Below are 12,565 nucleotides of genomic sequence, written 5' to 3'. Positions count from 1 at the left end.
AGGGAGGAGGCTGTCAGCCTTTAGTAGAGCTTGTGAGATGCCTGTTTTCCTCAGAAGGCACTAGAAATGGCTGCTTTTCATATATAGGATACTTACTATGTCTTAAAGAGTCAGAGTAAGTGAACTTCTGTTGGCTGGTGTTTCTATTGCATAGTAGATGTTCTCTACGTAAGGTCTGAAATAGTATGTTTGTAATTGTGTAAACAAATAAAGAATAAGGTATATATAATATCGATATTTTAAAAACAGAGGACTTTGCTATGTTTTGCATTTCTCCCTCCTCAAAAGCTACTATTTGGTTTGTTGTTGTTGTTGTTGTTTTTAAGTTTTAAGTTTTGGTAATAACATTCATATTTGGGGAGATGCAGCACACAACAGACCAAAGTACAGATACCACTAAAGTCCAATTTGATGAACCAGTGCATTTATTGGAGTAATTAAAAGAGCATGGGTAAGGAGTTACTTACAGAAGCAGAAAGATTCAAAGACAGTTGCATCACCAAGGCTCACCCCAGCATGGGTGACCTGGAGCACTCTGCACAGCCTACAAGCAGCTCCACAGGTTGGAGAGTATCCTTCCTAGGTGCCTCAGTTGGTCTAAACCTCTTCCAGGCAGCTGGTCTGGTCTGAGTCTTCTTTGTAAATTTTCTCCTCCAAGAGTCTTACCTCCCAACCCCCCAAGACAGGGTTTCTCTGTGTAGTTTTGGAGCCTGCCCTGGATCTCACTCTGTAGACCAGGCTGGCCTCGAACTCACAGAGATCCGCCTGCCTCTGCCTCCTGAGTGCTGGGATTAAAGGCGTGCACCACCACCGCCAAGTGTGAGAGTCTTCTTTGCAGCTCTATTGTCTGTCTTCTGTGCAGCTCAGTGTCTGAGGTGGACTCTCAGATTTGATTGCTTACTCTGGCAGGGAGGAGCCTAATGAATACAGTCAGTTTTAGGGACTTCCTGAGGCTATTTTGGGTTGTTTACCTTCATATTTAAAGAGTTCCCTGGGAATTCCTACAGCTGATAAACACCTTCAGTAATGTGGCAGGATATAAGGTTAACTAAAAAAGAAAATCAGTAGCCCTGTCATACACAGATGATAAACAGACCGAGAAAGAAATCAGAGAAACATCACCCTTTACAATAGCAACAAATAATATAAAATACCTTAGGGTATAACTAACCAAACAAGTGAAAGACCTACATGATAAGAACTTTTAAGTCCTTGAAAAAAGAAATTGAAGAAGATATCAGAAAATGGAAAGATCTTCCATGTTCATGGGTAGGTAGATATAATAAACATAATAAAAATGGCAATCTTACCAAAAGTAATCTACAGATTCAGTGCAATCCCCATCAAAATACCAACACAATTCTTCACAGACCTCAAATGAACAATATTCAACTTCATATGGAAAAATAGAAAAGCTAGGATATCTAAAACAATCCTTTACAGTAAAGCAACTTCTGGAGGCATCACCATCCCTGACTTCAAGTTTTATTATAGAGCTATCGTAATAAAAACAGCTTGGTATTGGCATAAAAACGGACATATGGACCAATGGAATCAAATTGAAGACCCTGACATTAATCCACACACCTATGAACACCTGATTTTTATTTTTTATTTTAATTTTGTTGGATTTTTTCAAGACAGGGTTTCTCTGTGTAGTTTTGGTGCCTGTCCTGGATTTCTCTCTGTAGACCAGGCTGTCCTCAAACTCACAGAGATCCACCTGCCTCTGCCTCCTGAGTGCTAGGATTAAAGGTGTGAGCCACCACCACCCGGCTGAACACCTGAATTTTTTTTTTTTTTTTTGTTTTTGTTTTTTTGAGGCAGGGTTTCTCTGTGTAGCTTTGCGCCTTTCCTAGAACTAACTTTGTAGACCAGGATGGCCTCAAACTCACAGAGATCCGCCTAGCTCTGCCTCCCGGGTGCTGGGATTAAAGGCGCGTGCCACCACTGCCTGGCTGAATGCCTGATTTTTGACAAGCCAAATCTGTACAATAGAAAAAAGAAAGCATCTTCAACATGATGCTGGCATAACCGGATGTCAACATGTAGAAGATTGAAAATAGATCCATATCTATCACCATGCACAAAACTCAGATCCAAGTGGATCAAAGACCACAACATAGATCCAGCTACACAGAACCTGATAGAGGAGAAAGTAGGAAGTAGCTAGAATGCATTGGCACAGGAGACCACTTCCTAATTATAACACCAGTAGCACAGACATTGAGTACAACAATTAATAAATGGGACCTCCTGAAAATGAGAAGCTTTTGTAAGGCAAAGGACACGGTAAATAAGACAAAACAACAGCCTACAGAATGGGAAAAGATCTTTGCCAACCCCTCATCTGACAGAAGGCTGATCTCCAAAATATGTAAAGAATTCAAGAAACTAGATACCAAAATGCCAACAATCCAATTAAAAAATGGATGACTGGACTGCTACTCACATCACCAGTGAGACTACCTGTAAAACAGGACCCCAAGAAAGACACGGGGATCACCCAATGACGGAGAAATGGATGAGATCTTCATGAACAGCCTGGACGTGAGTGGGAGCAATGAACGGCGAGGGTCGAGGGAAAGAGAGCGGGAGATCCCACCTGGATCAAGAACAGAGAGGGAGAACAAGGAATAGGAGACCATGGTAAATGAAGACCACATGAGAAAAGGAAGAAACAAAGTGCTAAAGAGGCCCACAGAAATCCACAAAGATACCCCCACAAATGACTGCTGGCAATCCCCGAGAGACAACCGGGACTAACCTACTCTGGTGATGGGATGGCCAAACACCCTAATAGTTGTGCCATAAACCCCATCCAAGGACTGAGGAATCTGGATGCAGACATCCACAGCTAGGCCCCGGGTGGAGCGCTGGGAGTCTAATTAGCGAGAAAGAGGAGGGTTTATATGAGCGAGAATTGTTGAAACCAAGGTTGGATAAAGCACAGGGACAAATAGCCAAACGAATGGAAACACATGAACTATGAACCAAAGGCTGAGGGGCCCCCAACTGGATCAGGCCCTCTGAATAGGTGAGACAGTTGATTGGCTTGATCTGTTTGGGAGGCATCTAGGCAGTGGTACCAGGTCCTGGGCTCACTGCATGAGTTAGCTGTTTGAAACCTGGGACATATACAAGGACGCTTGGCTCAGTCTGGGAGGAGGGGACTGGACCTGCCTGGACTGAGTCTATCAGGTCGATCTTAGTCCTTGGGGGTGGCCTTGATCTGGAGGTGGTGGGAATGGGGGGTGGGCTGGGGGTAAGGGGAGGGGGGCAGGAAGGGGGAGAACAAGGGAATCTGTGGTTGTTATGTAGAACTGAATAGTATTGTAAAATAAAATAAAATTTTAAAAAAAAAATGGACTACAGAGCTAAACAGAGAATTCTCAACAGAAGAATCCCAAATGGGCCGGGCGGTGGTGGCGCACGCCTTTAATCCCAGCACTCGGGAGGCAGAGCCAGGCGGATCTCGTGAATTCCAGGCCAGCCTGGGCTACCAAGTGAGTTCCAGGAAAGGCGCAAAGCTACACAGAGAAACCCTGTCTCGGAAAAAAAAAAAAAAAAAAAAAAAATCCCAAATGGCTGAAAGACATTTAAGGAATTACTCAACAACTTTAGTCATCAGGGAAATGCAAATCAAAATGACTCCGTGATACCTTCTTATACTGTCAGAATGGCTAAGATCAAAATCATTGATGACAGCTTATGTTGGAGAGGATGTGGAGCAAGAGGAACACTCCTCCACTGTTGGTGGGAGTGCAAACTTGTACAGCCACTTTGGAAATCAGTATGGTGGTTTCTCAGAAAATTCGGAATCAATCTACCTCAAGACACAGCTATACCACTCTTGGGCATATATCCAAGGGATGCCACAAGGACACTTGCTCAAGTGTGTTCATAGCAGCATTATTTATAATAGCCAGAACCTGGAAGCAACCTAGATGCCCCTCACCTGAAGAATGGATAAATAAAATGTGGTACATATGTACAATGGAGTAGTACTCAGCTGTAAAAAACAATGACATCATGAAATTTGCAGAAAAATGGATGGAACTAGAAAATATCCTGAGTGAGTTAACCCAGACTCAGAATGACAAACATGGTATATACTCACTCATAAGTGGATACTAGATGTAAAGCAGAGGATAATTAGACTATAACCCACAGCTCCAGAGAAGCTAGGACACAAGGAGGACCCTAAGAGGGATGCATGGATTGCCTTGGAAAGGGGAAGATCTCCATGAGTAAACTGGGGATGTGGGGGGGGGGGCGCAAAAGAGAGAAAGGGAGTTGGGGATGAGAACACGAGGAAACGAGATGGTCGAGCTGGGGGAGGGATGGAGTGGGAGAGCAATGAAAGAAATACCTAGATAGAGAGAGACATTATGGGGTAAGGGAGAAACCTGGTGCTAGGGAAATTCCCAGTAATCCACAAGGATGACCCCAGATTAGACTAATAGCAATAGTGGAGAGGGAGCCTGAACTGGCCTACTCTGGTAATCAGATTGGTGAATACCCTAACTGTCATCATAGAGCCTTTATCCAGTAACTGATGGAAGCAGATGCAGAGATCCACAACCAAATACCAGGCCGAATTCTGGGAGTCCAGTTGAAGAGGTGGAAGAGGCATTATATGAGCAAGGAGGGTCAAGATCATGATGGGGAAATCTACAGTGACAAATGAACCAAGCTCAAACTCATGACTGACATCTATGGAACCTGCATGGGACCGGACTAGACCCTCTGCATACAGGAGGCAGTTGTGTAGCTGGGTCTGTTTGAGGGGCCCCTGGCAGTGGGATCAGGATCTACCCCTGGTTAATGAGCTGGCTTTTTGGAACCCATTACCTATGGTCACACCTTGCTCAGCTCTGATGAAGTGGGGGAGGGGCTAGGTCCTGCCTCAACTGAAGGTACCAGGCTTAGCTGTTCCCCCATGGGAGAACTTAGCCTTTTGGAGGAGGGGATGAAGGGTAGGGGGGGTGGGAGGAGCAGGAGGAGGAATGAGAGGGGGATCTGTGGTTGATATGTAAAATGATTTTAAAAATTAAAAAAAAAATAAAAACAACAAAAAAAGGAGTTCCCTGGGGGATGGAATGTTTCAGTCTCAGAGGAAACTGTTATACAACCTAAGTGTATGGTAGAGAATCTTAATGATGTCCTGTTAGGAAAGATGAGGGTTTGGCTCGGCTCTCTTTCCCTCTTGCCACTGCACACATACTTTTCCATCCCTTACCCTCTCTTTATAATGTTACTATACTAAAATTTCCTTAGTTGAGATTCAGCATTTTCATTGTCATTGCCATTAATATTAATCACAGCTGAGCCAGGTGGTAACTTCAGTTTTTGATCTGAGGTTATATTGATTGTTTTTTATTTGCTGGGTTTTCTGTACTGTTGTGAATTTTTCATCTCCACTAGGGAATTATTTGTTTTTTAAATTATTGTTTTTATTTATACTGATGTTTGTGTTGAGGGGTAGGGCTCATGGAAGCAAGAAGAGGGCATTAAATCCTTTGGAGATAAAGTTGAGGCAGTTGTGAGTCCCCCAACATGAGTGCTGGGACTGAACGCAGGTCTTTTGGAAAAACAATACGTGTTCCTAGTAGCTGAGCCATTTTACAGCCCATTTGTTTGTTTTGAGGCAGTCTTACTCCTTAACTGAGGCTCTCCTGGAACTTACTACTCAACTGAGGCTGTCCTGGAACTTATTACTTAGCTGAGACTTTCCTGGAATTTATTATTAGCTGAGGCTGGCCTTGAAATTGCAATAATTCTCCTGCCTGAGTCTCCTAAGTGTTGGGATTACAGGCATGAGCCACTACAACCAGCTCCATCAAAAAAGCTTAAGTTGGCTAATCATTCAGTGGTAGTCTGTTAATAATAATTAATAGCTGTAAAAGATTAAGTTGTGTGTCTAGTTTTGCACTCAGTAGCCCAGAACAGTTTTAAACTCACTGTGTAGCCTAGGCTGACCTTGTACTCATGTTCCTGCCTTAGCATCCCAAGTTCTATGATTATAATAGGTATGTGCCAAAAGACCCAGATTATCCAATTTAAATGGCTAAAGTATCAGAAATGTATTTGCTGAGGGTTTAGAGGCTAGACATTTAAACTGAGTTTCATGACTCCTAATCAAGGTTCAGCAGGGCTACCTTCCTACAGATTATGTTCCTTGACTTTTCCAGCGGTTGGTGTTTCTCTGCTGACATTTCTTTTCTTGTAGCTTCTGAGCCTTTGTCTGCATCTCCACATCAACTCCTCTTCTCTGCTGACCCTCCCTCTACTGTTGTCTTACAAGGACACCTGTGGTGGCAGTTAGTGCCCATTTGGATAATCTGAGATTATTTCTATATATTAGTACTCTTAATACACATCAGCAGGGGCCCTTTTACCTTATAAAATGTCATGCAGAGTTCCAGGGATTAGGATCTAGTATTTTTGGTTGGCCAATACTCAGACTGTTATAGTTCTTGTCATTGAAAAGGTTTTCACAAGGTTGAGGCTTGGCAAAGAGGGTAAGGAAAGAGAACTAGAACACAATGCTGCTTCTGGCTGCTGGACCGTTGAAAAACCTGCTTATGACTCGGACTCTAAGCGAAATTAGTAATTGATGGGAAATGAAGATTCTGATACCTGTTTTTACATGTGTTACGACAGACTGCAAAAGACCTTTGGACTCTTTGGCCTTATGGTATGGGTCATTGGAACCTATTCTACTTGACAATGAATAAAGCTATACATTGTTTAACTCCAACTGCACAGAATGTCTTTTTGCATTGTTAATAACTGTCTTGATTTCTGTAGCCACTCTGCACCTGATCCAGAAGTCTTCCTTTTGGTGGAACAAAGAGTAAAGTTTCAAACTGGTGTACCTGGTTAGAGATGTAGACCTCTAGAAGCAAGGAAGAAGGAGAAAGATACACTGGAACATTGGGCTGGTAGTAGGAGTGTGTGTGTGTGTGTGTTTTAAGTGTGTTTTAATCATTAGCTCATTATTAGTAAAAATTATATAGTCATGATTATTATATCAATAAGTCAAAGTTTTCCTCAAGGAAGACTTGATACCATTAGCATTTTAATGGTGGGTTAGAAGTATTCCTAGCTTTGCTGTAATTTCTTTAATTATTATGGAGATGTTTGTCCTTTTCCTGATGCTTTGCTTATCCTAAAATAAAAAGATACATAGTTTTTTTTTTCTTCCTAAGTGGACATTTTTTGAAGATTTGAGAGAGATAAAATAGATTGTGCTACTGGAAAAGGAAAATAGTTATATACTAAAATCACTAGAATAAGGAGTGAATATAAAGTCATATGATGGTCATATATCAGTTGTTTCTTAGCTAATTGAAACAAATTGGTTCTATATACAGTATTTGCATTCTACATTACTTAATGTGATAGTCAGCTTTCATTGTCCACTTTACACAATCTAGACTCACCTGGAAAGAGAGTTTCACTGAGGGATGGTCTGCTTCAGGTTGGCCTGTGGGCATGTCTGTGGATGATTGTTTCTATTAGAAAGTGGGGAAGACCCAACCCACTGGGGGCAGTGCCATTCTTTAGCAAGGGGTCCTGAATTATAACAAGAATGGAGAAATTAAGCTAGTGAAAGCAAGGAATCAAGTGAGCATTCATTTCTCTCTATTGCTGATTGGGTAAAATGTGATTAGCTCTTTGAATTTCCTGCCTCGACTTCCCTACAATGATGGACTGTAACCTGGAATTGTAAGCTGTAATAAACCACTTTCCCCCTAACCCCTGAGTTGCCTTTGTCAGGGTATTTTTATCTCAGCAACAGGAATGAAACTAGGACAGTTAGGAAGGCTTTCTGGAGGAAAGGGGATCTGAGAAAAGGCTCATGCTAGTTTTCAAATGAGGTAGGTAGGGAAAAGATTCATGTAAATAAGAAAATAAGAGTTCTAGGGGAACTAGGTATAGAGTCTTATAGCAAAGAGTAATAAAAACATTTATGCAAGATGAATAGAAGATAAGGAATGTAATTTCCTACCTATAATAATTTCTACCTATATTTAAGTGTTATTTTCTGACATTTTATGTGTAAAAGGTATGTATCATTTTAAATAGATTTGCTTAATAGAACTTAAATCAAGTCATGAAGTTACCCAGTTTTTTCTTAGAATAATGACAGCAATATTGTAAAGCACTGTCAGCAGACTAAAGTCTCCTTTGTAAGTAATCCTCTTGTCCCGAGTCTGGCATCTTTTATAATAGAGACCTGTTTTCTTGCTGGAACAGTTGGTGCGTTTGGTATTAAGACTTTAACCTGTTTTTGTTTTCTTTTTTCCACCTTTCCTGGCAGCTTAGTCAGACTATGAAACAGGCACGTCACCAGCTGGCATCCTTTAAAACTGTGAGTGAAAAAAAGACTTCAGTGTTTCTAAATGGTAGAAGGAAAAGCTCTCCTACCCAAGAGGTATAGTAATTTCCAATATGCTGTTTTCAAAAATATGTGAAAATATAACTAGGAATTTATTTTTATATCAACGTAACTTAGAAATGCAAAATAATTGAAGTATTCTTCAATATCCCTTTAATAGGGAATGCTTGAATGAATTAAGATATATCTAAATACAGCCATTCTTATAAACAAATCATATTTTCAAATAATATTTGAAGACCAGGGTAAAATTTTAACTGAAAAAAAAAATAGAATATAAAATTACATATACTATAATCTTAATTAAAAAAAAATATGTATTTATTTAACACATGATAACACCAGGCCATGGTGGTGCACACCTTTAATCCCAGCATCCAGAAGGCAGAGTCAGACAGATCTCTGAGTTCGAGGCCAGCTTGTTCTACAGAGTGAGTTCCAGGATAGCCAGGGCTATACAGGGGAACACTGTCTCAAAAAACAAACAAAAATTAGTGTTTACTATTTCCTTATTAGAATGGAAAACATACGTATTACAAAATTTTTAAAAAGAAGACAAGGAAATAAAAGTTATCTATAATATTACACAAAACTGAGGCCCAGCAAGTGCAAGGAAGGAAGGAGACCAGTTATCTATGCCCATGTTTGTCTGTCTCTTTTTTCTTTATCCCACTTCTCATTTCAGATTCTCATATATACGTGTTACTGTAAATTCCCTACTAGCACCAGAGCCCCAGACTGCCTCGAACTCACAGAGATCCACCTGGCTCTGCCTCCCGAGTGCTGGGATTAAAGGCGTGCGCCACCACCGCCCGGCTGAATACTACTTTTAATAAAGGAATTCATTTAATTCTAAATTTAAGTTTAGAATGAAGTATTAGAAACTAAGTGTGGGTCAAGGTTTAAAAGTGTTAAGCCTATACTTGTAAAATGTCATTGTTTAGATATCCTACTTATTTCAGATTTTAGTAGCTCAATTCTTATGTTTTCATGTGTTTGCTCAATTTTGGCATTAACTTCCAAGTTTTCGTGAGAACATCTAGTAAAATCAACCCTTACTTAGGCTTTGTGGTGTGTTTCCACCATCAACTGTCTCTCAGTTCTTTCCCTATTTCAGTGCCTGTGTGACATATGACATGGACCTTACACATGTGTGCTGCTTAACTACAGCAGTACATCCCGGGACTGTGTTGATTTCCTTACTGTGTAAAATCATAGTGCATACTTACACAAAGTAAAGACTACAGCATCATTCATGAGGTCACAGTCTTATGGGACTAACACTACATAGGTGGGTTTTTTCCTCAACACAGCCATCAAAGACAGCTGTCTCTATGTTGGTATTGGCTGGATACTAAACTATGATTGTTTCCCTCTTCAGTATTAATTAAAAATTTATAAATTAAGTTTAAAAAGCAAATGGGGTTCTGTCCTAGATATAATCATGGTTGCCTTTTTCTAGTATCCTGTTGTGACTTCTGAAATACCTTTTCTTTCATATTCTCAAAACTGCCAACTATTGGAGTCACTGGCAGGTACTATTAGAAAAAGGACTGAACACTTTTAATAAGCCAGGGAAGAGGTATTGTTAGTTCCTAGAGACTGATATTTTACATTGTTTGGAATATACTCAGGCCTTTCAGTTGATGTTTTTCCAGAGAAAGTACTGTTCACTGACCTGACTGAAATAATTAATCCTGTAGAAGAGAGAAATAATCCTGAGATAACATCCTTGTACAAACCAGTTTCATACGTCAGAGGTACCATATGGGTGTAATTTAGTATTATTATAATGATAATGAGTTCAAACCTGCTGCATGTTTCCAGAGAATGCCATGTCCTTTTTCCAGATAGAAGAATAGAAATAGATCCACTCCATATACCTGGGAAAGATCTATGAAATTAGTGGAATTTTTCTTACACTTTTACTTATAGCTGACCTGTGTTCTACCTTCACACATGTGGGAAGTGAAAACCACCAGTCAGAAAGTATTACTTTGTAACCCAGTTAACTTCTGCCTTCATTTTCTTACTAGATTTTAGTGGCATTATACCCTATCTAATTGTACGGTCACTCAAAATTTGAGATACAAGTACAACATGTTCTTGTTTGACCCTTGTCAGATTGCCAAAACTGAAATTAAAAGTCTTCTGTAACCAGTCGTTAGTGGCTAGAATAACTGCAGGTTGTCATTTCTAAAGTCTGTATATTCTTCCAGTGTATTTTATTCCACATGTTGACATGTGATTTATTTGTATGGTTGAAGTAAAAATACTGAAGACATTGCTTTCCCTAGACTATTTATATATGGATTGGCTTGTTTTACCTCCCTAGAAAGCACTTCTTAGGAAACCAGCATGCATCAAGATAAATAAAGAAACAAGAGAAGAACCGCCCGGTAAGATCCATGAAGGCCCTTTAACTACAATGCATTACCACAACTTTATGGAAAATCAGGTAGGGAAATGGAGATATAGATGCTTATTGCCCATTTGTATCTCTTGTGAAGAAAATGTCTATTGAAAAATTTTAATTGGATCATCTTTTTATTGTAAGGGTTTAAATGTTCCTTCTATGTTGTGAATATATTTCCCTTATTAGTAGACATATGTGAACTTCTCCCATTCTGTAGACTATCATTTTACTTTATTAGTAGCATCATTTATAGGCCCCAGATTTTAGTTTTGGAGTGGTCTAATTTATTGTTGTCTCACTTTTGGTATCGTATCTCCTAGCCCTTGATTACATGGGGTCCTGAAGTTTTAGTCCTAGGCCTTCTAAGTATATTATAATTTTAGCTCTTACTTTGAGGTTTGGATTCATCTTCAGTTGATTTTCATGAGAGAATTGAAGAAGGGGTCCACTTCAGTTATCTTATTACCATTTGTTAAAGAATTATTCTTTTCCCATTGAATTGTCCTGGCCCCCTTGTCAGATGTCAGTTCATTGTAAATGTGAGGGTTCATTTCTTACCCCTCATCTTTCTAGTATTCTGTGTGTCTGTATGATTTGCTTGTGAATTCATTTGTTGTTTGTTTTTAAACCAGCTGGCATTTTAATAGTGATTCTTGAGTCTGTTGATCCACTTGTGAGCTACCGCGTTGGAAATGTGCCTAGTGTGTGTTGTAAATTTGTGTTAGCACGCACGCGTGTGTGTGTGTGTGTGTGTGTGTGTGTGTGTGTGTGTGTGTTCAATAAGATTTCAGTATACTGCCCAAGCTGGTCTGGTCTCAACTTGTGGACTTTCATTTATACCTTCAAAGTTCTGGGACTACAGATGGCCCATCAAATCCAGCAATATTGTCAAAGAACAACATTGTCTCCCAGTCTGAACATGGGATCTCTTTTCATGTATTTAGGTCTTTAATTTCTTTTAATAATATTTTATAGTTTTAAGTGCATAGTTTTGTACTGTATAAACATTCAATTAAATTTGAATACATTGCTCTGTTAGACTTTTTTGTAGAATCTAAAGTCTTATTGTTCTAAAGTTTTATTGTACATTTATAATTTCTACGTTTAGTGGGACTTTGCGTTTTTTTTGTGGTTGTTGTTTTAATGTTTGCTTTTTCTTTAGGACCTTGGCTGTGGGGAACTTTCATCTGTTGCAACAGATGAGGAGAGAGAAGATTTGTTTGTAGGTTACCAGCAGGATCTTCTTTCTGAAAACAAAGAAAAGACTCTCAGCAAAGTTCAGGTAAAGCAATAAAAGTAAACTTATGGTCTTGGGGCACAGATGTATAATTTTATCTACTTGGAAGACCGAAGCAGAAAGATTACAAGTTCAAAGTCAGTCTTGGATATAATGTGAGTTCAAGACCAACTTGAGCAATTTTGTGAGAATTTATCCCAAAATAAAAGGAGAATTGAGTATGTAGTCCAGTGGTCGAGTGTTTGTCTGGCATGTATGAAGCCCTGGTTTAGTCACCAGTAACACAAAAAAAAGTGTTTTTGTTTTTTGTTTTTTTTTTTTGTTTTTTTTAAAAACAACAACAAAACCTGTGACTTGAATTAGGAATTTATGGTGTATTTAGAATTGTTGACTCAGGTTATTTTTAACATTGGACAAATACTATGGTTTCACCATTCTAGTTTTGTTTGATTATGATACTTAAGATTATTTTAGGACTCTTATGGAAAAATGTGGATTTTTGCTA

At 39.4% G+C, this 12,565-nt stretch overlaps 1 protein-coding gene across 10 annotated transcripts in view; it reads left to right on the top strand.

Moving 5' to 3' along the window:
• Positions 1-12,565, top strand: part of Ccdc15 (coiled-coil domain containing 15) — a 77,723-nt gene that overhangs the window by 15,041 nt on the left and 50,117 nt on the right. For 7 of the 10 annotated variants that reach the window (XR_013052690.1, XR_013052691.1, XR_013052693.1 and 4 more), the window contains exons 5-7: positions 8,330-8,443; positions 10,743-10,865; positions 11,986-12,105. Coding sequence is in view for 5 of the 10 variants with exons in the window: in XM_076576021.1 (XP_076432136.1) it covers positions 8,330-8,443; positions 10,743-10,865; positions 11,986-12,105 (357 nt within the window). In the remaining 5 variants the exon portion in view is untranslated. The remainder of the gene's footprint in view (positions 1-8,329; positions 8,444-10,742; positions 10,866-11,985; positions 12,106-12,565) is intronic. The other 3 variants (XR_013052694.1, XR_013052692.1, XM_076576023.1) reach the window with 1 other exon arrangement.

This window comes from Peromyscus maniculatus, chromosome 7 (assembly GCF_049852395.1).
Source record: "Peromyscus maniculatus bairdii isolate BWxNUB_F1_BW_parent chromosome 7, HU_Pman_BW_mat_3.1, whole genome shotgun sequence".
Taxonomy (NCBI): domain Eukaryota; kingdom Metazoa; phylum Chordata; class Mammalia; order Rodentia; family Cricetidae; genus Peromyscus; species Peromyscus maniculatus.
This window is presented reverse-complemented; position numbering and strand designations above follow the sequence as displayed.